A 24963-nucleotide genomic window follows, 5' to 3' on the forward strand; every position below is an offset into this window, starting at 1 on the left:
CTCTCTCTAATCCATCCTCTGTCACTCCAGCACTGGAAAGGGTTGGCCAGGGCTGAACTGAAGGCACCCTCTTAATCAAAGTAAGAGGTGGGAGCTGGAGTGTTTGCAAAATACTGTACAAATGGGAGGGTTTAATGGTGTTAAATGAAGGATCAGATTCATTAAATTAAGTGGAAAGCAATGTACATGGATGATTTCAAGGGTTGAGGCTGAATACAGGTTTTTAAATAGGAAGTGATCAGCCACTATACACAACACAGAGCAGCTCTCAAACATTTTTAATGACAGTATTTGTACACACTTTAGTTTAATTAACACATGGCATGGGAGAGGGTTGGTAACTAGGATGTGTAGTCCACACCAGTCGTCTCAATTAGAACACATGAAATTTCAAGCATTGATGCACCCAGAAGAACAGTACTCGTCCCTGCCCAGTGAGGTTTGGCAGTTTGAATTTCCATCTCACCTTGGTTTTCTTGGATGTGGCAGTAATTCCTTTCCTCCAGATGGAGAAGTCCCTTTAGAAGCTGATGATCAGATTCTCATTGGGATTTATTTCTTGTTTTGCAATCAAAATTAAAGGGACTGTGTATTGTCACTGCCCAGTGATCCATGTCACGTTTCTGACAGTTATGTTTATTAGTAAATATGTAGTAATTGCTTCCAGAATTAACTGTAGCTGCTCTTCTGTCTGTATGTGTAGGAGAGATTTCCTGTGACGTATGATCCCTTTGTTAGCATGGCAGTCCCTGGCTGTTGGGGGCTATGGCTGGGTTTCAGTTCTTGGCAGGCTCGGTGCTGGTCCGGGGCACCAACTTCAGAATGATTGGCTTCTCTGGTGTTAAAAGCCCCACTGAGCTCAGCTTGATTGGGCTCTGCAACAATGAGAGGGAAAGCACAGGTGGAGATGGATAAGTTAAACACGCAGGGATGAAAGGTTCAGGCACAACTGGGTGCCTGGAAGTGTGAAATGTCTGGCGTTGGCACCCGGCTCCACCCGTGCCAGCCCCGCACCTCCAGGTGCCCCTCACCTGAGTCTCTTTGCAGGTCTGGAAGGTGAAATGCTGCAGCAAGGAGACGATGGCAACCTTCAGAATCAGGAGAGCAAACCTCATCCCAATGCAGTTCCTGGGCCCAGCCCCAAAGGGCAGGTATGTGTATGGGTCTATGGACTCCTTGTTCTCCTTACTGAACCTGGATGATGGTTGGGGAAAAGAAATGAAGGCAGCAAAACCACAAAACCTACACATACTATTTATCTCAGGATCTCTCACTGCTGCCCTGCAGAGCCTGGTTTGAGTTTTTCCTAAAGTGTCTCAAACTACCCCAGAAATCAGGTGCTGTGACCCAGCCCTTCCCCAGGACATGGTGGGGTCCCATTTGAGGCTTTGATATCAATTCTCTCCACACAGATTAATAGAAGTGGGAAGCAAGGTGAAATTCCAAGCAACATCCTGTCCCACAGAGACTGATATTTCCTATCTGTGGTATTTAGAGAGAGAAGAACCAGAAGTTGTTTTGGTTTGGAGCAGCCTATGGCTTCAGTTTCTCTGGGAATGAGAAGGAGGTATCCGTTACAAAAATAACCAGCTAGGGAAGTTTATCCTTGAAAACAAGGAGGGAAAGCAATTCTGGAAGGATGGAGTCTGGCATATTTAGTAGAAGCTTGTATGAAGGGAACAGGTTCAACAAGAAGGATTATAAAGAGGATGGCCAGCAGTTACAAAAACTCCAAATTTACCCCCTGTTAGGAAGCTTAAAAACTGCGTACAAGCTCCTGTGAGGTATCAGTGCTATTCTCCCAGGAAGATTATGTTGCTTGAAACCCTGCTTTAAGCGCAAAGCTCGTTTTCTTCTTAAAATTACATTCCCACGAGCCTGCAATTTCTCATCCGTATTGTTTGTAAAAAGATAGGAAGAACACCATTAGGAAGCTAATCAGAGATTAATGCTTAATCACTGAGAAAAAAGCAGTGAGATATTTCCTCCCTTCTTTGTACCTTTCTGGCCTGAACTCGTCTGGGTTGGGCCAGTACTCAGGGTCGCGGTGCAGGACATAGGGTGGGATTGTGACCACGACACCTTTGGGAATGGTCACTCCATTTATCTCCACGTCTTTCTTGCAGGTTCTCTCAATCCGCCCCCCGAGGGGATAGAACCGGAGGGTTTCATTCACTGTCATGTCAAGATATTCCAATTTCATAATTGCTTCGTACGTGAGAGGAGCCTGCAGGACAACATGAGGAAGGTGATCAGGTATTTTGGCATCAGAACTGGATTGTCCTAAAATGACTGTAGGAACTAACTAGAGTATCCCCAACCCCCACTGTCCCAGATTTAACTCAGACTCACTGAAGAACAAAATTCAGGGTAGAAATTGAGCAACTGGTTTCATTTTTCCACCTCTGAGTCATGGAAATGCCTGGAAATCCACATCCTCTTGTACATGGGTGCAGAGTGTGGCAAATGGGTTTGAGCAGTTGGAGTGGCTGGAAAGTTCCAGCTGCCAAAAGAAAATCACTGCAGGACTGAGTTGTCCCAGTGTGTGTCTTCCAGAGCTCTTGGAAAATCCATGGTGTTTAGGAGCTAAAGATTGCCCTGACTGAACCAGGAGGGCAGCAGGGTCAGAGTCCTCCCCATCACTCAGGGTCCCCCTTTACCTTGTTGGGCAGGACTGAGTCGATCTCCTCCAGCACCTTTTCCTGCACATCAGGGTGCATGGCCAGCTCGTAGGCCAGGAAACCTAAGGTGTTGCTGGTGGGTTCATACCCGGCAAAGATGAAGATGAATGCCTGGGCCAGGACTTCTGTGTCAGTCAGGGCTGTGGGGAGATGAGAAAAGCAATGGTGGCTGATGGTCTCAGCAATAAGCAGGCAGCAGCAGGTGGTGTTGAGGCAGGTTTGTTGCCATTGTTTTCTGATAATGCTTTTATAACTGCTCTACCTGCCTGGAAAAATCCATTTGATAGAGGAGGCAGGTGATTTCCTGGGCATAAATAACTGACATGGCAGTCCTGCTCCCTGGACAGGGATGTTAGCCATGGTGCTAGGAGACAGAGTGGTCCTAGCCATGGCACCAGGAGACAGAGCTCCATCTGGAGCTGGTTGGTGAAGATGATGGTGACACAAACACCTCCCCATATTCTCCTCACTCCCACAGCCCTGTGCCCATGATGAGGATTTGGGTGTTGTTACCTTTGTATGAGTTATTTGCTTCGTTGTTGCCCTGGCTGCCTGAGCGCTGGGATTCGATCATCAGCTGCAGGAAATCTACCCTGCCCTGAGAGGGAAAGCAGGAGAGTCTCTTTGGTGAAAGCTTCCTTGGAGGGCTCAGAAAAGCAGATTTCAGAGCCTAAGCACAAGTTTTAGACTGAGAGCATTGCCAGAATGCACACAACTTCCTTAATGAAAAATGTAACACTTGCTTTTTGTTTTGGAAACCCGTGTGTTCCTGTCCATTAAGCCACTGGGTGGGAGACAGTGTTTTGAATGAACTGGGGCAAAGGGATCCAAACTCTAAAGGGCAGAATTTGATCAGGAAGCAAACTGCAGTTTTTGAAAAGCAAAGGGGGAAGACACAACCCTAAAGGTGATTTTGTTGCTCATGTGCTGCTTTCTCTGCACTCTCTCATCCTCTGCCTAATCTTCTTCAGGGACTCTCACTCTCTCATTACAAGTGCTGCAGACTGAGGTTAGTCCAATTCTGCTGAGCCTTTATCTGGATTTAGCTTCAGATCACGGATGTACAAAGTTCCCCTGATTCTCTGCCAGGACGGGTCAGGTGGGGCTTTTCTGACAGTATTAAAATGAAGTGTTTACACTTGAGTAGGCTCAGGGTTTTGTTGAGTCATTGTACTTTGGCTTCACCTTTGATATCATCACCCTAATTATATCTCACTTCAGTGTACTTTCTGCCACAATTGCTCTCAAATTCCCACTCACCTTGTGAGCCTCCTTTTCACGATCCTGCTTAATTTTGGCAAGGGATCTCATGAAAAAATCTACAGCATCACTGGGGAAGATGTTTACGTTCATCTTGGCCATGACAGGAATAAGGAATGGGAAAGCAACTGAAAAACAAATAGAAAATTAAATTGCATTCTTTAAATAAACCCCTCCTGATAGCTGTAGATGCTACTGGGAATTTATTTCCTTTTTTAATTTATTTAGATGAGAAAAGCATGGACTTTGCCCTTTTTCCCTCTGTTTCATTCCCTTGGAATAGTTTTTGTGTCACATGGGCACAATCCAGCTGGGTATAATCATTCATTTAAGAGAAGACCAAGGCACTTCCTATTTCTAAGGCTCTGTTTTCTAAGGACAGGTTACTTATGGACACAAAAGGCATGTGGCTCACAAGAGAAATACTGAAAATTTTGAGTTCTTTGTTCAGGCTGAGCTGTTCAGGCTGTCTTGCTGTGATCATGCAAACATTTTCAAGTCCCTTTCAAGGCTTTTCCTTCCTCATAGAAACTGGATCTTGGTATTCTCCATTGATTCCTGAAATCTACAGCACCAGAACCCCCTCTGTGGACAGATCCAAATTTTCCTGGGTTTCAGCAAGGCATCTGACATTAATTTAAGGTCCACTGCTGCTAAGGTATTGCACTGGAGGAAATTGCATCTAATTACAGTCCCCACTCAGCACTCTCTTCCAAAAAATGCATTTCAGATAGCAGTGCTCTCCTTAAGCCTCACTTGCTTTTCAACCTTTGAACAATTTCCCAGCACTTAATTGGATATTTCTGGGTGGTTCATAAGTTTCTTGCACTGGGGATGCCAAAGGTGGAGGAAGCTTTTACCCATCTCACCCCCAGGGTTTCAGCATGAAGGTCATAATGAGGAACTGATGAAACAAGAGACAGTAGGACTTCATTCCTAGCAAGGGAAGTCGTCCAAGCAAAACCTGGACTCACTTACATGACAAGATGAAGACTGGGTTAAAAAAGTCAAACTTGACCAGTTTCTTCATCTCTCTGACAAAGGGGTCCTTGGGGTTGTTCATGGAGTCAATGTTCACACCAAAGGAAGTGCTGGTGACCACGTCCATGCTGTAACTCCCAAAGATGCTGATGGAAGGTAGAAAAACATACACTGTGGTTAAATATTTGGACTGAATGAATGTATTTTTTTCCTCATGTCCATGTGACATTCAAATATAAAGTCTTAGAAGACCTCCTGCCTTATGTTTGAAGAGAAAATTTGCTATGTGGCACTGAACAGCACTTCTAGAGAAGGGGATAGATTTTTAGAGAGCTTTTTTTGTCAAGACTGCACAGGTTTTGAAGTCAGACAGCTTCTCCAAGGATTTTACAACAACATGGAATGGGTTGGTGGAAGGGCAGCATGTGGAACTTAGCATGGTGACCTCTTGAGGAGGGGTGACAGCACACCTTGCCTCAAACAAGCCTTGGGAGTGGTCCAGTTCCACCCAGCACAGCTCCCTGTTCCAAGCTGTCCAAGCCCTCCCTTGCAGTGTTTTGGTTCAAGGGGAGCTTTGCTGCTTTGTGGTTCCTGGTGTGCAGCTGCCCCTGCTGCGTTTTTGCTTTGAAATTGGGGTTCAATACACAGGGTTTTTGTCCAGAGCCCATATGGAGGGCAGAGATGAGGCAGAAACACTCAGGGCCACTCTACAGCCTCAGTAACCCCAGCAATGGGCCACGTGAGGGATGAGCATCCCATGCTTCTGTGTGGGACAGAGGTCAGCATCCTCCATGTCCTGGGAAAGGAGAAGGTGCTGCACAGAGATCCTGAGTGTTTGCAGGAAAAACTGGGTTTTCCTGCCAGTCTTGGAGTTATCTTGGATCTCTGGATTCACAAAGCTGTGCTGGAGCAGTTTCCTTCCTATCTACCTCTGGGAAGTTTCCTAACATCCAAATTAAATTTTCCCCTTTTAAATTTCCAGTCAGGCTTTCAACAAGTCCCATTCCTCCTTTCAGAGCCCTTGCTGACCCAGAGAAAGATCTGCATTGCTGGTAGCCAATGAACCACAGCACTTTTAACAAGGTTTGCTCTGCCTGCTGCTCTTAGCAACTACTTACTCCTTTACAGATATTGAGCTGTCCTCTTTCACTTGCTTCTGAACATTCTTCACCAAAGCTTCCCCATAGTGCTTCATTATAGGGAACATCTGTAACACAAACCAGGCATGGTTACTTCAGGACAATACATTTTACTCCTTTACACAGGTTCATGAAGGCTACAGGGAGTGTCATGAATATTTACAAATAAGGGCTCTCTGCTCAGGCTTTATTTTAAGACTTTTCTGGTTTCAGTTAGGCATTAATCAAACAGGCCAGCTGAGTTGCCAGGCTCTGACTAAAGAAATCAGACCCCTGTGATAATCTCAGCCTGAAAACACTGCTTACTGACTCTGATTTAGTCTGTACCCACCCCTCTGGTTTACCTCCTTTAGTTTCCCACTGGTGAAGGTTGGAGAGAGCACAGTACGGAGCCTTTTCCAGTGGTCATCTTCAGCTAATGAGACTGCATTGGTCAGTACCCCGGCCAGTTCCGTGCGCTGCAGGGGAAAACAGAAGGAGTTAACCCCAGGAAAGAGAGTAGCCTCCATGCAGGGGTGGCAATGTGGCATACAAGCCCCTGCCCGGGCTCTTCCAGGGGCATTGCTGCTAGCAGCAGGCTGTGGCCTGACAAACAGCCTCTCTCAAGGCACACATCCATAAATAAACCCCTTTCCTACACTAAACCAGTTGTGAGGTGCCATCCCAAGCCCCAGCAAAAGTCCAATCAGCCCAATACCTGAATGTCTCTGTTTACCCACCATGTCCCATCCCTGCATCCCAGCTGGTGTGCACCCTTACACATTCCTGCATGCTCACACAGACTCAAATCCATCCATATATGCATAAATATATAATAGGTGTGAGAACAGACTTGGTCTGCTCCCTCTGCCAGCCCGTGTATGCAGTCCAGGCTGTAAGACAGGGGAACAGTGACATGCAGTGGTCGTGTTCAGCATTCCCTGTAGTGCAGCCACTGGCTCCCAAAGGATGCTTGGCATGCCTGTCTCCTCCTGCACTTTTCTGGACTCTGTGGTCGATCACAGCACTTGTGCTCTTACCCTGCGGTTGGTGAAGGTGCTGTAACAATCTTTAACCAGCACAGATTTGATGATCTGGGGGTCTGTGACAGCCAGCGTGGGTTGTCTGCCATCGTAAATCCTGGTGGGGGGAGAAGAGAACCAGGTAAATAACCCCAGATAATCGAAGTGTAAGGCTTGGCTGATGCCCACAAGATGCCCATGTGTTGAACAAATGTTCTTCCATCATCAGCCTTGTTGCTCTGTTGTCTGACTATAGACATGTAGAAATTAGAGATGGAAAAGGACTCCCAGTCCTTTTCCCCTCTGATTTTGGAAATGGTAAAGGGAGACAACACCCTCCAAATTCACTGGGAAATGAGCAGGGCTCAGTTGCTCAAAGGACCAGATACTAAATGAAGCAAGTGTCTTCACTTCCTCCCCTGACTCTCTGTGTTTTTCCAGGCACTTAAACACATTACAGTATTAGAAGGAAACATGTTCGACCCCTTTTAGGCTCTTGAGTTGGGTGTCTGGAGACTTGGGCTGACAGCACTGAGACATCCTTGGAGATGAAACTCAGTCCTTGTTTTTGTCTTTTTAAGCTGCCAGTTCTGAATGCTTTCCTGGAACAGATGTAGATGAAGCTGATCTGTGCTCTCTACTCATTTGTGCAAACATACATTTTCCAGTCTCCATTTCCTAAAGCTGCTGTATGGACCAGTGGATGCATCATGCAGGATATGCAAGGTTGTAGCCTAAGCTATGACAGCAGTGATGAGAGCTATGGGAGGAGGTGTCTAGAACAGGAGAGTCATAAACTGCAGCAGGTGGGGATCAGCAGCACAAGGAATTCTTTGGATCAGCTCCAAAGGGAGTCACATTCCTCTGCTGTTGGTAAACCAGAGGCACCCAACCTCCCAGGTGCAGATCCTGCTGAAGGAAATAGTTCTGCTGATGATTTTGCTAGGGGCAGGTGAGGGCCTTTTGTTACCAGATTTAAACTGCTTTTCACAGCACTGGTCAAAATAGTTTCTATATGATGTGACAGTGACACAGCTCTGTGTCACCAGGCTCCAAGTAAGCTACCAGCAGCACCTGTCACTGCTGCTCTCATCCTGTTGGGACTGTCAGGGCTGCAGGTGGAGAAAAGGGAGCTTTCCTAAGAAACATTTTCTCCCATTTGTGCAGATTCTAGTTTTACTCTCAGAAGAGATCAGTGGTTCATACTCACCCCCAGACTTTCCCGTATTTCTGGAAACATTCTGTGTCAAATTCCAGGAAACCCTGTGGAAAGCAATTTTAAAATTGTATTGGGCTATCCTGGATTGAAAGAGACCCACAGGGACCATCCAAGTGCAACCCCTGGCCCTGCACGGGGCAGCCCCAAAAATCCCCCCACGTGTGTGAGAGTGTTGTCCAAATGCTCCTTGAGCTCTGGCAGCATTCGTGCTGAATTATCTGAGAGAGGATGCAGTGGAAGGGATGATGTTGGACACGGTGGGTGGGGAGGAATAGCTCTAAACTAACGTTCAGAGTTGTTTTATGAGCAGCCAAAGCCATGATGAAGGATGAATGTGCACCGTGCTTTGACGGAGCTGCTGGCCAGGGCGCTGGCAAAGGGCAGCTGGAAATCAGCCAGCCAGGAGTGCTCCTTTGGGGATGCCCTTTAGTCTGTGCTGCTGGGCCTTATGCCACACTGGTCTTTTGTAGTGGTTTTGCTTCGCCAATTTGAGATTTCCCGGCCGATGCGCCAATTAGTGCGGTGGGTTCAGCGCTGACCAATCATCAGTGCACTCACTAGAATGTACTTATTCATCTCCTGCTGTGAGGTAGGATTAGGAGAAAGGCAAAGCAGGTTCAAAACTTTAAAAGCCTTTAAAAGAAAAAAATATTAACAGTAACTAAAAGAAAGAGTAATAAGAATAAGAACAAAACCTTCAGGACACTCCTCCTCCCACTACAGCCTTTCTTTCCCAATGACAATGTAAAGAAACAAAACCTAAAATTTCAGTCAGTTTGCCACCTCTAGAATAGTCTTTCTTCGGTTCCCTTAGGGAGAGAAGTCCCTCTTGTAAATGTTATGGAGATCTCCCCACAAGAAAACAGTTCTCTCATGGCTTTTAACTTCCACAAACAGCAGCCACCTGGGGAAATCTGCAATCAGGAAATCACTCCCATTTTCCACCAGCTTTTCCCACAGCTGTGTTTATGGGCTTTGTCAGCTTCTGGGGTACTGTTTTAAAAATGAGCTGTTCAAAGGCAAAGGTTCTCATTATCTATCTCTGAAATCATCTTCTTCCTGTGGGCACAGGATCTTCATCACTCTTCTCTCCTTCTCTGTTCAAACTTCTCATAGGATCACAGCTGCTTTAACATCACTTACTTTAGCGTGGAGCCCTTTGTCTATATCTACAATTTGAACACTTTCATCTCCCCATACTTTGATGCGTTATAGGGAAAAGAGTCTTCCCCCACAGCTTTACAGGAGGATTTCAGCCCTAAGATCAAGACATCTCCTCATCCCTCCCATCTGAACTTGATTCCTTCTTCACTGACTTCAGTGCCTTCATGTTGCTCCTCTACACTGCCTGCATTTTGCTCCTTTCTTTCTCTCGAGGGGGGATTGAGGCACTCAGAGAGTTAATATCTCACCCAGGGCCTGCACATGGTCACTTGACCTGGCTGGGCCCAGTATAGTTTGTGGTGGGAACTATGGCTGAGGGGCGCTGATGGCTTCTCCTCTCCCCTGCCCGGTGGCTGTGGGCAAATCTCAATGGTGGTAGAATTGGCTGAGCTGGCCCAGCCCAGGGCTGCTCCTGAGGCTGGCACAGCCGGCTGGGTCCCGAGCAGGTGGCAGGGCAGGGCCCGGCAGCAGCAAGATGTCAGAAATGGCAGCCATGGCCCAGCCGGCCTCGGCCCCCCACACGCTCCCCTCCCCTGCCCGGCACCTGATGGAGGCCGAGGGGCCCACAGAAACGGGGCCCAGACCCACAGAAGGGGCCGCCCAACCAGGCCCAGCCCCTGCTACCTCTTAGCTGACTGGAAAAGAAAGAGTTCCCGGGTTTCTTTTGTCTTTAGCATGTGTTTTTCACAGTGGCGTGTACAGCTTTCCAGAGGTTCAAACAGATTGTCGCTTACACAGAAGCTTTGCACCGCTTCCGTGAGTGCCTCCCGTGCAAAGCCAGCACACCTTTGCACAGGCCCTGTGTAACAGAGGAGCTGGCACTTAGAGATAACTTATCACCACTCTGTGATGATAAGGCAGCTTCAGGCACTCACTTTGCGATATTCCAGGGATGTCCCAAAGAAAGGCAGAGGTCTTGGCCCGGGAATGCCCAACTTCTTGAACAGACCAAATGGCCAGATCCCATATCTGTGGGACAGAAAAGAGCAGTGTTAACATCACTGTGGCACTGGGGCTGCGAGCTCACCTCAACCTGGACACTGCAGCAACATCCCTTGGGACATGAGGGAGAGGAGGTTGATCCAAGTGGTGGAAAAAAAGCAGTCTGACTGAGTGAAAACTGCCCTGTAAAAAACTGCTTGATAACCATGCTAAGGCTCACACAGAGCTTCAGAGGGACCCTTTTGGTGTGAAAGCAATTGTTTCAACCAGACCACATGTGGAGACAGCATCTGGAAATCTTGAGCAAAAGTCCTAAAAGGGGCTCATTGCCTACCAAAGGAGAGGCAGAAAACAGAGCTGGAAGAAGGAACGCCAAGCTTACATGATTGTATTGAAGAGAAATCAAAGCAATGCCAGGAATAATGTCCCAAACAGAGCTTTTTGTCAAACTGTCCTTCAATTTCAGTAATTGTTCTCCTTCCCTTAGTCCAGCATTAGCTCAGTGGAAGCGTAGTCTTGATGGTTTTCTCTTTAGATTTTATTGACAGCCTTGCAGATTTCTTTCCTCTGAAGCACCCTTCCTGGCAGCTCTGAAGTTATTGCTCCTACCTAGGGGCTTTCTCTTTCTTTCTCAACAAGGGCCTGGGCTGCAGCCCTTTGAAGCTCATCTTTGGCTGGGTTGAAAGAGCTCTTCAAAATATTTGGTTTTAGTTAGCAGCTGCAGCTTCCCAAGTGAGCAGTTCATTGCAGAAGGAAAGTAAAGCAGGGAAGGTTTGGCAGAGGGATGTTATCAGAGATCCTCTTCAGGTCACAAGGCAGCAACTGCTCAGATAGGATCTTGGGGATGCTTATTTGAAAAGCCAAAACCAAGGTTGAGACATAGGGAGGGTCTCCCTTACAATTACCAATTTTCATTTTTTTTTAATTCTGGGGACCCCAAATGAGATCAGTGTCGCCCAGCACAGCTTCTGCCAGAGCAAAAAACACAGATCCCATCTTATGATCCAAACAGGACAGGTGAAAAATGGGAAGCTGGGTGTGTTCAGGTGAAAAAAGGTTTCGCACAACTCAGTCTGTCAATATTTAATCTTTTTTGTCAAAGGTTAATTCACTACTAGGAATCAAATTTCTGTGAATTCTCATTTGTAATGTTTATAGGTAGCCAAGGCTGTGGGAGGACCAGGAAATGTCAGGCTGGGCTGGTTACAAAGCCCAGAAATACAAAGCCCAGAAATACTGTTGGAAAACAGGCTTAAACCACTTGAAATATGGCCAGGAAAATGTGGTCTAACACTCCTACAACTAAATTGTCTCAGGGTTTTCTGCAGACTGAAAAGGACTATTAAGTGTAAAGCCAAAGAATAATCATTACTTGTTCCTACCGTGGATGTGAACCAGAAATGCCTGAAATTCCCTCTTTTGTGAACTGGAAGAGCGTTGCCCCAGCTGGACAAAAGGCATCTAAACAACCTCTCTGTGTCAATGGCAGTGAAATTTCTATTTTATCTCTGATATCAGAGCAGAAAGATCTGGGTTTAGTCCCTTTTGCCTCAACAGAATTCCAGGTGCCTGCAGAAGGCACAAATCTGGTAACCAGCAATCTCAGATAGCTACAGAGTTACTGAAATGGGAGAGCTTAGGTGGCTTTTTTGGTTATGTTGTTTTGGTTTGGGGTTTGGTTTTTCATTTGGTTTTTTGGGGGTTTTGGGGGGGTTTTTGTTTTATTCTGTGGGGTTTTTTTGGTTTTTTGTTGGGTTTTTTTGTTTGGTTGGTTTGGGTTTTTTTGTAAGAGCCAGCTCCAAACAGGCTTTTCAGTGATCCAAATCACCGGAAAAATTTGAAAAATATGGCTAAAACTTTCTGAGCTTGCTGAGCTGCTGTGGTTGGAGAGTTGCTAGGGCAGACAAACGGGCCATGCTCATGTGCACCACATCAGTCAGGGGTTTTTAACCAGCCCTGCCCTGCTGCAGTGCTGAATGGCACCAACAAAGCCAAGAACAGCATTTCCTCACTAGCAGGGAAGCACTGGGGGTACATTTCTCCAGTGGGATTTTGTCTGGAAAGCCAGGAGCAGGTGGCTGACATTGCTCTGTGCTCCACTCCTTCCCCCGGGACTGGCAGCTGTGAGGAGGGACATGGGATGGAAATCAAACCTCTGCAAAGGACCCCTCCTGGTCCAGGTGCCCCTGAGGAGAATCTTAGCTGGATACCATGGAAGAAAGCAGGAGTAAAAACTGATCCTACAGATATTCTTCCCCTGGTGCCTTTCTGCTGCTCTCCAGCTGTGCAGCAGGGTCACCTTCTGCTGGCTTGCCTGCAGAGCAGCCTCAACCAGGGAGGCACAGCTGGATGTCTGTGAAAAATCACCTGATGGATCAGGACCCTGACTGAACCAGCACCCTGATGGTAACCAGTACCTGGCATCGTTACTATCCAATTATTTCTTTGATACTGAGCAGTAATCTCTTAACTGGATGGGAATACTCCAAATCTTGGAGCAAGGTCACGCACATCTACAGTCTTTAGACTTCTCTGCTACATCCCAGAGCCTGGTTAGATGCTGGAAAAGTGGAAATCACATCTACTCTTCAGCAGATTAGTTGCATGAAAGTGAGCAATGGCAAGAAGAGAGAAATGGCAGGAGCAGAGAATCAATAAAGAATATTTTACTCACACTAGCAGGAGGGCCACGAAAAGAAGTATAAGGGCCCATGTTTCTGTAGAGAAAGAAGGCAGGAGGTTCATTTCAGTTCTCCTCTGATTGGCTCTGAGTTCTGCCTTGACGTGCTCGTCCCACGTCTGTGGGAAATAGGAACGTTTCACACTGTGCAATCTTTTTTATCCAGTCATATGATTTAGGGGCCCTCCTTCTGTGACAAAAGAGGAGGAGTGGAAGGTAAAGGTAGAAAAGTCTGCTAATCTGAAAAACACCATTCATGTGATAGACTGAACTGTCTAAGGTTCAAGTTATTTAATGCATGTGTTGCCAAACATTTCAGCTGGTTTCCCTGTTGTAAATAATATCTGCCTTCCCATTGACTCATGCCCCTGGGCTCCTACAACAAACTAAATAAAAACAGGTTACAATGAAAAGGTAAATCCCATAGCAGGTGTCAGAGTTGGTTTACAAAAGGGAAAGAGAAGGGAAAAGGTTAGTCACATATTGTATGACAAGAGCCTTTCTAGCAGATGAATCAACTTTGACAGAATTTAAGATTTTGTTTGAAATCTCTCTTTCTGTGTTGTGAAGTGCAAGCGCTGCCTGCAGTGGGTCAGAAGCAGCTTCTAAGGCAGGAATTTGTCCCCTCTGAAGGCTCTAGAAGTCCAGTCCACCTTGTTTGCTGGCCTGTGGCCAGGTGTTATGTAAGAGAAATGTTGTCACTCCACAACTGTAAACAGTTGAAGTGCCACCCTTTCCAAAGCACGAGCACTCGTGGCTTTTGAATAAATCCCGTGCCCACCCTTCTGCCACAGCTGAGGAAAAGGCGCAAGAAAGGGGAAAACAAATTTTGTACAGGCTCTCCTGTAAGGATGATGCTGAAAAGCAAGAGCAGGTGTGGACGTGCTGAGGGGAGATTATGATGGGGAGAAAACGGAGCTCTTTGGATGGTGTTCGTTAGTGGGGATCAAGCCAGGGCAGGAAGTTCTATGATTTGCATCGGTGTGCACTACAGCAATTTTAGGGCTTTATTCAGAATTCTAAAATGAGCAATTCCCTTCATATTAGCAGAGCTGCTGCCTTCAGAAGGGAGTCCACTGTCTGCACTGGAGGCAAGTTGCGTGGGTGTTTTAATCTTTTGGCACACCAGAAGCCTTGGGTCTGCAAAGATGTGGCTGTGATAGACGCTGCACTGACTGAGCAGTGGATCTCAGTCCACTTTCCAAGGAGCATTATCTGCCTTATCTCAGCATTTGTATCTCATTTCTCTTTTGCCCGGCCTTTGCTCTGGCCTTTGGAGACAGAACAGTTCTAGATTACTTTGTAATAAACACAGTTTACTTTAGTTTGACGTGAACAGACAAGTTTATGACACAGCTTTCCAAGCCTATGCTGGGTTCTGCCTTTCTTGATTCAGAGATGTTGCAAGAGCATGGTTCAAGGTTCAAGAGGTGCTTTCCCCTTCAGGAAGGGGTCACAGCAGTGACTGGTGCTCCAGGGTTCCTCTTTGCCCATTTTGACACAGCCTTGAAATTTGAGTTTACTGGACACCAAAATGTTCCTAATTCACTGTGTTGGGAAATAAGTTAACACAGTTTATTCAGGAAATAGGATTGTTGTAGGGTTCTCCATCCTCAGTAAAAAAAAAGTCTCAATCTTTGTCCTCTTTGCACCATTTTTAGGGGTAATTATAGTCTCTGGGAAAATTGGTGTGAAAAACCAGAGGTGCAAAGTTTTGCTGTGGTTTTCCATGGTGACCTGATGATCTCTGCCAAATGGAATGTGCCAATTGACTTCAGACAAACAACACAACCCCACCATCCCCTTGAGACAGCTGGTGGATAAACAGAAAAACCCATGATGTGGGTGATTAATCTATGCCAAAGGGAAGTCAATGACCCAGGAAAGATTGACTGATTTTCACACATAAACCCAGCTCAGAGCCAGTTTATGCCCAAAGGTGCACTCTACTAAAACTGTAAACCCCCAGCTGTGGTACCCCCTAAGCTGCTCAGGGCTGCAGCACAGTTGTTCCTTCGCCCTCCCAAGTCCTTTATAACATCTGACTCGTCACCACCACAGGCTTTTAGGTCCTTCCTCTGCTTCTCGTGGACATTGGGAAGTCCACTCCATCCCCCCATGGCTTTAGGGGAGCCCTCCAGGTGTCTGGAGCAGAGGCAGGGCACTCAGGGGTGTGAGAAGGTGCAAGCCCCGATTTTGGCTGTGGGAACACCCTGCTGGTGACACCCCAAGTCCCATTCACGGGTGACCATGACACATACAACACCCACCCCTTGTCATTTAGGCTGTTGTCACTGAGTTTCTTGGATGGTCACAGGCTGAGACGCTAAGAAGCCAAAATTTGCAGCAAATTCAGAGAACTGAGCTGCTTTCCCATTTGTAATGCCCCTGTGAAGAAGTTCAGATTAATGGATTAATGGCTTTCAGCAAAGCAAAATAACAACAGGTTGTTATGTGCAGCTTAATGAAGGGAGCGCTGCAAATCCAGGCTGTGAACAAGGTGTGATGAGAAGGAAGGATTTTTTTGGAATAATGATTGGGGGCTGGGCAGAAGAATAGAGGAACGGGTATTTCTTTCACAAGCTGTGAAACCAAAGGATGTAGGGTTGAAAGGATACCCTGGAATAGCAATTATGACTGGGGCACAGGTGTGGAGAGGAACAAGAAGTTCAGAAGAGAAAGAGCTGTTGGGGGGAAGAAAAAGAGCCCCAGTGGGTAACACTTGTGTTCCTGATGAGAAGGACTGCATGTGTTTAGGGAAGGCCAGGCTGGATATGTCTGAGTCTTTAGGCCTAACTCACTTTGGAGTATGGTTGTGAAAGAGGTTCTCCTGAGATACTTTGGGGAATTTGTTTTAGATTCCCAGAGCTGGACCAGTAGAGACTCTGCAGTGCTACTCAGGGTATAAATATTGTAAAGTTGTGTCATTATGGAGTACTTTAAACTCTCTAGCTACAGATCATAAAAATTGTTGTTCTTGCAGAGCTCAGCTAATCTCTGTATGGGAGGGAGAAGGCAGATTTCTGCCCTGGACAAACACCAAACTGGCAAGCAGTGACATGGGTTTAGACACAGTGTTGATGAGTAATTTAAGATATTCTGAAAGAACAGTAAAGAGTAATATTACCTTGGGTTGAACCAACCACATTCATTTCATTTAACATGAAGTGTAAACAAAACCCAAGTCTGTAACTCAGGCTCATTTTTCAAGAGGACAAACGGGTGAAACAAACCAGTGGAATATCTCAGGACCTTCACTGTAGATTGTCTGTAACCTCCTTTTTGAAGTGACCTGTGCTAATATTATCAGCCAGTTACATGTCAAGACACTTTCAACTGCCTGAACAGCTGCATTGAAAGGATGCTCAGAAGAAACCAAACCAGTAGGAAGTGAAGGAAAAAAAACAACAACAACAAAGATTTTGCAGTTCAAAGTCCACTGTTACATATTTTTATGTTCTGGCCATAAAATCTTCTTGTTTCTGTGCCTGACTCAGAGCAGCCCAGTGCTAGAACACAGTGACTTGCTGAAGTGCAGTTAAGGGAGGGTCCAGCAGATCAGTGGCACTTTTCAGTCCCTTGGAGAGGTGCCCCCAAACCCCTTGGTTTGTTTAGTCTGACTAAATGATAGCTGGGCTGGAAGGAGGTTGCTATGAGAATAAATGCCAGGTAGTACAGCTAGTGAATCAAATTATGATGTTGGCCCAGAGCCAAATGGGAATAATCCAGCCATGAGTTTCTGCTAGGCTGAAAATGAGCACGGTCCTGGCCTGGAAAGCTCAGGAGTCTTTACTTTATAGGGTTAAAAGGGAGAAAAAAAGGGTCAGATAATGTAAAATGAGGAGAGATAAGGCAACTGCTGGTGGGAGGAGGGAGTAATACATTAAACTTAGAGTTCCTCTGCCACAGCATTGCAGGTTCACTTTATACACAGAAGATGTGGGGCTGCAACTATTTATTTTCCCTGATACACAGTGGTTTAGTTACCCACAGAAAAATGTTTCATAATGAAGGTTAAATTTTTTTTGCTGTGGTGAAAATATTGATACACTACTGCTAGGAAAAAAAAAATCAATGTATTTGGAGGGTTCTCTAATGATACTTTATGTAGTTCTGTGTATAGATGACTGATACCCTCCTGCATCTAGATTTCTGTGGGATTTAAAAAGCTTGCAAAAAAACCTCAACAAAAACATAATTAATTCCCCTGGATGTTTTGTTCCATATACTGAGCTTTGGAATTAAACAGAAACTAGGACATTTTTCTGATGTTTTTTCAGTTAAAGTAATATCCCTGATATATCCCAATCTTCCTTCATAATCTTTGCAATATATCATTATATTTCTTTTCATTCCAAGAAATGACAGCTACAAAAGCTGTATGAAATCTGGATGGCTAATTAACTCTGAGCACTGCATTCTTTTGCTCAATCCACTACAAAAGCCTGTTTGAGGTTCTTTAGCCTTTTAGAATGAATTAAGAAATAATAAAATACCCTGCCAGCTCCACCCATGAGTTACCTACAATGCAATGAAAGACAAGGTTACATTCCAGAAGGGAACAGCAGCAAAAATCCCTGACAAAAGCAAATACAGGTGAGGGACAAATGCAAATGCAGGTGAGATGTATTTCCAGTACAAGGGGGAGATCATGTTCTTTCCTTGATATTTTCAGGAGGATTTTCAGGAGGGTGTTTTGATGAGGGAGCTGCACGAGAGTGGTGCTTTGTTGCGCCATCATTTTGGCAAAGTCATCCCAAGAAGTCATTGTCCAGCAGAGTCCTGCTTTGGCATGTCAGAATTCTGCTTTGGGGTGTCATTTCTGCGCTGGGATGTCACAGCCTGCTGAAGTCAGGGCACTTGACTCATTCAGAACAATGGATCTTTTAGAGGGTGACAAATCATCGGGTGTGTGAAGGACTTTGCTATGCAAAGCAGTGCCTGAGATTGTGCCCAAGGCAGGAATAACGTCATGTCTCCAGTCAGTGTCCCTGCCACCTCCCACAGGGTGACCTGCTCCCATTAGCTCATTAGCTTCAGCTCCCTTGCGGTTGGTACACAGTTAGTGAGGACCGTGAGACTCCGGTATTTGTCATAAATGGAGCCAGGATCCATTCTCAGTGTGTTTGACACACCACAGATCACTTGTCTCCATCATTTGACATGGGGCAGTTGCTCTTTGGTGGCTGGGATAGATGCGGCAGCTCTCCTGACAAAGATGTGCCAAAGGGTTCAATGCCAGGGGTGCCACACCTGGAGCTTCATGGAAAGGGCTCTGTGTGATAACAGAGGTGATTGGGGGTTAATGCTTTTCACCTAAATGGGTGTGTTTCCAAAATGCCACTCCCTCCATCAGCTACCTCATCTGCTCGCAGACAGAGGTAAAGTTTGAAAAGGATTATCTTGGCATTATTTTCATATCACATCAGCATCCTGATATGTTCTTTTTCTCTGTAGTTTTCTACACAGAAGTTTCTCAGAGTCTAAAGTTTTAGCCTAGAGTCAGGTTGGGGGTTTGGGGTGTTTGTTTGTTTGGGCTTGTTTTTGTTATTTTAAAAACCAGTCCCTAAAATCATCTTACATGAGCAAAACCAGGCTTGTTTGAATCACTCTGTGATAAGTCCTTATGTATTTTGTATTTGTGTTAAGGGTTAGTCTGTTAAAAAAATAGAAAGAAAAAAGTTGGATCATCATTATTTCAGATTGGAAATGACTCTGAGGGACCAAAGGAGTTTAAAGTACTCAGTAGCACAGAGTTGGGTCAAAGGGTCCTTGGAACTGGCTTGTCTGAACTCAGAGGCTCACAAGAATACGTCCTTTGGGATGTCACAAGTTTTGATCTCGGGTCTGGGTGTAAAAACCTTTCTCTCAGTTCGACCTGCCCACGCAGTTTGCCTGGTTGAATGTTTAACCAGTCACTAGATGGATGTTTAACCAGTCACCTCGCTGAGCCTGGAAATCCTTAATAAAAGCACGGGAGAGGATGAGTCCCACCAGGAGAATGTCCACCAGTCGCAAGAAACTGCGCATCTGGTTTCTCTGGAGCAGGAGACTTTTATTTGGTCCTTGTGTGCTTTTATGCCACTTTGTGACCCTCTGGCTTCTGTCTGCACCAGCTCCACATCCCTGGCAGGGGGCACCTTGCCTGTATGCAGAAATGCTTGGCTGGTGGGGGCATCTCCAGCCCCAAAGCTCCAAATCTTCTGGGTGTTTATTTCCACAGCAGGCTGTTCCAGTTGTTCTTTTGATTGAGGGAGAAGTTTATTTTGGAGAATAGTTTGGCGTGTGCTCAGCAGAGCGCTCCAGCTATGGTTCCACACTGGTTGGTACCGACACCTCGGAGATGGATTCAGGTGCAAATCTGACAAGACACATATAAATGACAGGGACAGAAATAGTAGCTTTAAAACACAATTATTCCCTTAGGCTGCTGCTCCTGCCCAGCAGTGTGGCAGGTTCTCAAGGAAAAAGCAGCAGGAGGGAAAGCAGCTTCAAAACCTTTCTCTGAAGTTTCATGTCCTCACCCTGCAATCCTTATACGCCCAAGAAATCCTTACATCTGTGACCTGAGTTACCAGTGCTGAGTGCCTGAGTGGAGAGTGGGAATCAGATATTAATTAAGATAGTGATCACTACCAACAGATCGGCCAGCGGCCCTTGTCCATCTCCATCCTGATGGACACATTTCAAGAAGAGCCACTGCTCTTTCATCCCTACACCAGGATGGTTCTTGGTGGTCAGTGCTCCTTATTTTCCATGTTGAGTGGGGGAAGGCTTTTTGAAGGCTTCACATTATGCTTTCCTCTCTCCTACTCCAACACTAGCAGCAATTCCCAGTCTTCCCAATAACCTTCAGCTTCCCCGTGCCTCTGTGTATAACAAAGGCAGACCTTTAAAATGTTGGACAGAGACCCAAACTGAAGGGCACTGTGATAAATTCTGGCAGAAGTTTGACATGATGGGAAATTCATTCCTCCCACATAAATTATTTTCTTTTGCTTTTCAGGCTTTAGCCTTTTCCTGTGCGTTTTCAGCAATAAACAATGAAATATGACATTATTTACTCGTGAAGCACTAATAATGTGTACACACCATAAAACCTGAGGCTGCTCTGGTGAGCTCCCTGTCACAGCATAAACACAGGGAAGCAGGACATGCTGGGGACCCCGTGCAGGGACAGGCACCTGTCCCAGCTGCTTCCCTGCTTTATTCCTGCCTGAAGCATCACTTACTGCAGGCAGCCCAATTTATTCCCTGCTGACTTAGCTCCCCAAACACATGGCATGCCCTCTGCTTTAGGGTTCATCTCCCTTTATTTTATAAACATCCCTGAGCTAATCTATCGCTACCTGACCCAGCTTGTTTAGTGACACAACCCCAGCTCAGCAGGGGATGGGATATGGGATAAAACCTGAGCCTTGCTAAACCCCACTGCAGGGCTTGGGCATGGCTAACTCAGCATGGCTGGCTGCAGGGGCAAAGCGTCCGAAGGGATCTTCAGTATGTGTGCATGGATAATGCCATAATAAAGTCTAGATGCTTGAAGGTTTTGAGTGATTTTTTATTTATTTCTTGAGGCCTTTCATGTTGATGTGGCTTGACTTGTGTCACTGAGCTTTGGGTTAGCTTAGCCTGGCTTTGAGAGTTCAGAAAGAGCCGTGTCCACGCCATGTCCCCAGATCCAGTCACTGTCCTTGGCACTTGTCCTTGGCTCTGTGGGCTGGGAGCTGGCTGGAGCAGCAGCAGCAGCCTCTGCTTGGAGAAGAGCTTTGTGGGATGTGTTTATGTCATCCCTTGGTACCATTTCTCACGTTAGGCCAAGCCAGGGAAATTTTAGATTAAATTAAAGGTGAATCCTGGGGTGCTAGCAAGGCTGTGAGCCATGGGGGATTCCTGCAAAGACCCCCTGAGGACTTGGATTGACTCTGTGGGGTAGCCAGGCCATAGTCTGTCATCCTTTTGGGCTTTGGCAGTGTGAGGAGCAGGGTTTGCCTTTGGAACCCTCAGAATGCCCGGGAGATGAGAGCTGGCAGCGTGGTGAGCCTGCCTGAGAGCAGCGAGGAGGAACCTGGCCTCCTCCAAATAGGAGGCAGCTTTGGCCACATCTATTATCATTATTGGAGCTGTCAGCTGCGATTCAATACAAGGCTTCAGATGGATGTATCAGGGCCAGCTTCCTCACTGCCTCACCCCAGCACAAGGAGCCAGCTCCAGCCTCATTTGTGCTCATTTAATCCATTGATTTCACCGGAGTGAAGGGTGGGGATCGAGGCAGCAGTGGGCTCTGTTGGACTAAGGTTTTTTCTGACTTAGAGATGGGGTAATTGAGAGGTGTTTTAAAAACCTACTTTTAGTTTTCTGAGAAGGGTGAGATAATAAAGATCTTAGAATTTATGTCATTATAATTAGAAGTTAATTAATTTTTAATTATAAGTGGTTTTTTGTGTATTAGCTTTTGTTATACTATGTTGTAAATGCTTTAGAGTTAATTACGTAAAATTACTTTTCATGGCTCTAAGTTCTACACCTTAACTAAAATTTAGGTTTGCACACACATGCATACTATGTGAGCCTTCTGTCAGGCTTTGAGAATTTTCTATAAATCCATTTCCCAGAGGCTCTGCAGGCCAGAGCTCAGGGCACTGCCTTGGCTCCAGCACCTCACCCTCCACAAGCCATTCCCAGGAGATGATGGGGGGAATTGGGGTCCCAAAGTGTTCTGCAAACCCCAGAAGAAATGCACAGAGATAATTCTTCCACAATCAGATCTCTGGGAAGCTGGGCCATAACCCTCTCATCTTCTGATCTCTATTATTTTCCCTCTGCAGTACATTCTTACAGCTTGACAGTTTTGCTCCATCTTAAGGTTGTTCTGAGAAAGGGAGACTGCTCACTATTCTAGCAGAAGCCAAGCCTGTATTTCTCTGTTTTCCAGCCCATTCCACAGAGCTGTGCAGCAGTCAGTGTCAAACAAGCAGGGCCATGACAATTTTCTCTTATAAAAATAAAATGTCAGAAGTTTGATCCCTGTGGGGTGCTGAATTACCTCCAGTATCTCCACATTTGCATAGAAAATGAGAATATTCAGGAGAGGTAGTCAGTCTGCTCTAGGAATACAGCTGGAGTTTGCTGTCCAGATTAATTAAAGGGCTAGAGATACTGTGAATGTGATTACCTCTTCTTATCTTTTTCCAAAGTCCATGCAATATCTACAGTGTTTCAAAGTTATATATGTTTTTAAGAAAAAATCAATAGCAGTGGAATTCTCATTATTACCACCCTACAAATAAAGTTGTATAAGAAGCAGAGGAGGAGAAACATTGGTGTGGCAACAGGCTTCACCTCTGAGTTTGCAAGCAGATTTTCCCTGTACAAAAAACTATTGAAAACCCCAAAATTTCTTATTGCAAAGCAAACCAAAAACCCCAGAACTCCCCATTATCCCCTCTTGTAGGTGAGGCTTTGAGAAGTGGTTTTCTGGGTACTCAGGATTGGGTACTTGAGGTGAAATGGGTGCTAGATTTTGGCTTGGCCGCCCAATTCCAGCCTGCAAATACTTCAGTATCTTCCTCTCCATGGACAAGGAGAGTTTAACAGAGGGTCACCACAGAGGACCTGGTGGGACCTCAGGGGTTAGAGATGAATTTGTTCTTTGGCCCCAAGAGCTGAGCACAGACACCTCAAACCCCTCCTTCCCCCAAGTCATGTGGATCTCAAGTAATTACTATTCAAATTAATTGAGAGTGCAGCATCTGAGAGGAGTGGAACCTTCACACCTGCCAAGGGCACCTGCTGGTGGCTCAGCCCCAGGCTGCTGGGCTGGGCTGGGCCCCTCCAGCCACAGAGGGCTCCAGGCACTCACTGCCTCTGCCGTCGTGGCTCTTCCAGAAGGCACTGGCACAGCCCGGCTGGCTTTGTGGCTGTCACACTCTGCCACTTGCAAGGTCAGCAAAGTCCCCAGTGCCCTTTCAGCTTGGTGTGATAAACATACAGTCACAGAGGTTTTCTAAGCTGGCTCTGGACAGGATATGCCCTTCGTTATCCAAAAGAAGGTCGAATTTGTGCCAGCCACAGCCATGAGTCACAGAGGCTTCGATTGGGATTTCTGATTCCTAAACAAGGACTGATGAGGCTCTCTGGTAGCTCCCATTAATCTTCTTCCCCGTGAGCTCTGCATGGCTGCAGCTGAGGAGGTTTTGTATTTCATTTGCACAAAAGGTGACGGTGCAATGGGTCTGACAGCCAGGACGTGGATGGGAAGGATCCCGTCTGCGTTTTGGATTTGGGGCAGTCCTTTGCCGTATCTCAGCAGCGCCTTGCAGAAATGCAGGCAGAGGTCTCAGTCTCTGCTTGTGAGACATGATACAGCTTCTCCAGGGATGTGAAGGAGCTGTTCCTCACTGCCCTGGTGGGGCCAAGGCATCCCACCCCAGGGGAATTCCTTAGCATGGCAGCAGAGCGAGTGACTGCCCACTACACGATACCAGCACCCCTAAGCAGCAAAGCCACCCGTGCTTTCCAGCTTGGGAGGCTTCCTGCTCCATGTTGTGTGGCTTAAGTCTCTCCTTAGTATTTCAGGAAGGTTTCAGACCAATTAAATCTTTAATGATCGCTCCCAGCTCTTTGCACAGTGGCTTTACTTCTGCCTTTGTTGCAGACAAAATGTGTCTGTGTATAAACTGCCTCCAACCCAGCCAGAACAAGCCAAACCTTTCCCTCCCTCTCCCTCACTCTCCTCCCCAGACCCTGCTCTGCCAAGGAGAGCAGAAAGCAACAGCCCTGCGTTCAGAGTCCCAGAAAGCCGAGGGAATCAGTTTTCTATTGAACCTTTCATTCTCCAGATATCAAAACACTTGGTGGAGACGGGGCCTGTAGGGAAGCAGAGCTGCTATTTATGTGATCAATAAAAAGTTTTACACGGAGCCTTTGATGCTCACAAAAGATGGGAAAGAATGTAGCCGAAGCGGCTGTTCACATGAAAACAAGATGTTTATTGGTATTGAAACACCCTGCTAGGCTGAAATCAGATGCCAACAATGTAAGCTCAAGCCAAGACAGTTTCTTGTTGAGGAGGGGAGAGGAGCAGGCTGGCTTTTTGCATAGAACTTGCTAGAATTTCCCTGTCATTATGTGTAATAATAGAAGGATAAATGCACAGCATGGTGATAAGATTGAGGTTGGAGCCAAGGGGGACAGAGCCAATAACTTTTTATATATTTTTCTGCCACGTGAATTTTTCACACCTTGAACTACTTTTCCTTGATTTTCTTCTTCTTCTTCTTCTTTTTTTATTGAGGCAGCAGCCAATAAAAGAAACTAATGGGTTAGAAACCACGTAAGCAATCTCCCACTGAGCTTTATTCCCCACAGGCTCATTGCATCAAAGAGAAAGCAGCAAAATAGGGCGACCAAATGCAACGTAGCAATGAAAACAAGTTGGCTGCTGCCAGCTCTGTCCCCCACACAGGGCAGGTCACATTGCCTGGAGAGGCTGCTGCACTTGTGGGGCTGTGGCAGCCACCCAGGCAGGGGTGAAGAAGAAATCTGGGGGCTTTCACAAGGCAGCAAAGTTCCTGCCTTTGCTCTGCCTTAATCCATCCCCACTCCAAATGCAAATATATCTCTCCAGCTGCCCCACTTCTTCCTGTGCCGCCTCCACTCTTGGAGGTGAGGTTTCTTGCTTGCTGTGATCCCTCTCTCATTGTGGTTTGAGTCCTGTTTTCTAGTTAGAAGGTGCAGAGACACAATTTTCCCATGAATCTCCTGCCTGCCCCTTCATCAGGAAGGGTAGTTTCATCCCCCTCACAATGTCTTGTTCTCCTCACTCCACCTTACTGACCTTAGCCATGTCCAATTAGCAAATCCAGGCCTCCCATACAGAGCAGATATTATTTCC

The 24963-nt window shown here is 46.2% G+C and overlaps 1 protein-coding gene across 1 annotated transcript; it reads right to left on the reverse strand.

The window, feature by feature from the left end:
* Positions 1-261: 261 nt before the first annotated feature.
* On the reverse strand, positions 262-13219 carry LOC119707202 (cytochrome P450 3A9-like). The gene is made up of 13 exons (XM_038151802.1): positions 13062-13219; positions 10321-10414; positions 8273-8325; positions 7081-7180; positions 6406-6519; positions 6041-6129; positions 4920-5068; positions 3942-4069; positions 3195-3279; positions 2661-2821; positions 2001-2227; positions 1032-1194; positions 262-875 (listed from the first exon to the last, which is right to left on the reverse strand). The coding sequence occupies exons 1-13, from the start codon at positions 13130-13132 to the stop codon at positions 777-779; spliced, it is 1533 nt and encodes a 510-aa protein (XP_038007730.1). The 5' UTR covers positions 13133-13219; the 3' UTR covers positions 262-776.
* Positions 13220-24963: the final 11744 nt, after the last annotated feature.

This window comes from Motacilla alba, chromosome 14, assembly GCF_015832195.1.
Source record: "Motacilla alba alba isolate MOTALB_02 chromosome 14, Motacilla_alba_V1.0_pri, whole genome shotgun sequence".
Classification (NCBI taxonomy): domain Eukaryota; kingdom Metazoa; phylum Chordata; class Aves; order Passeriformes; family Motacillidae; genus Motacilla; species Motacilla alba.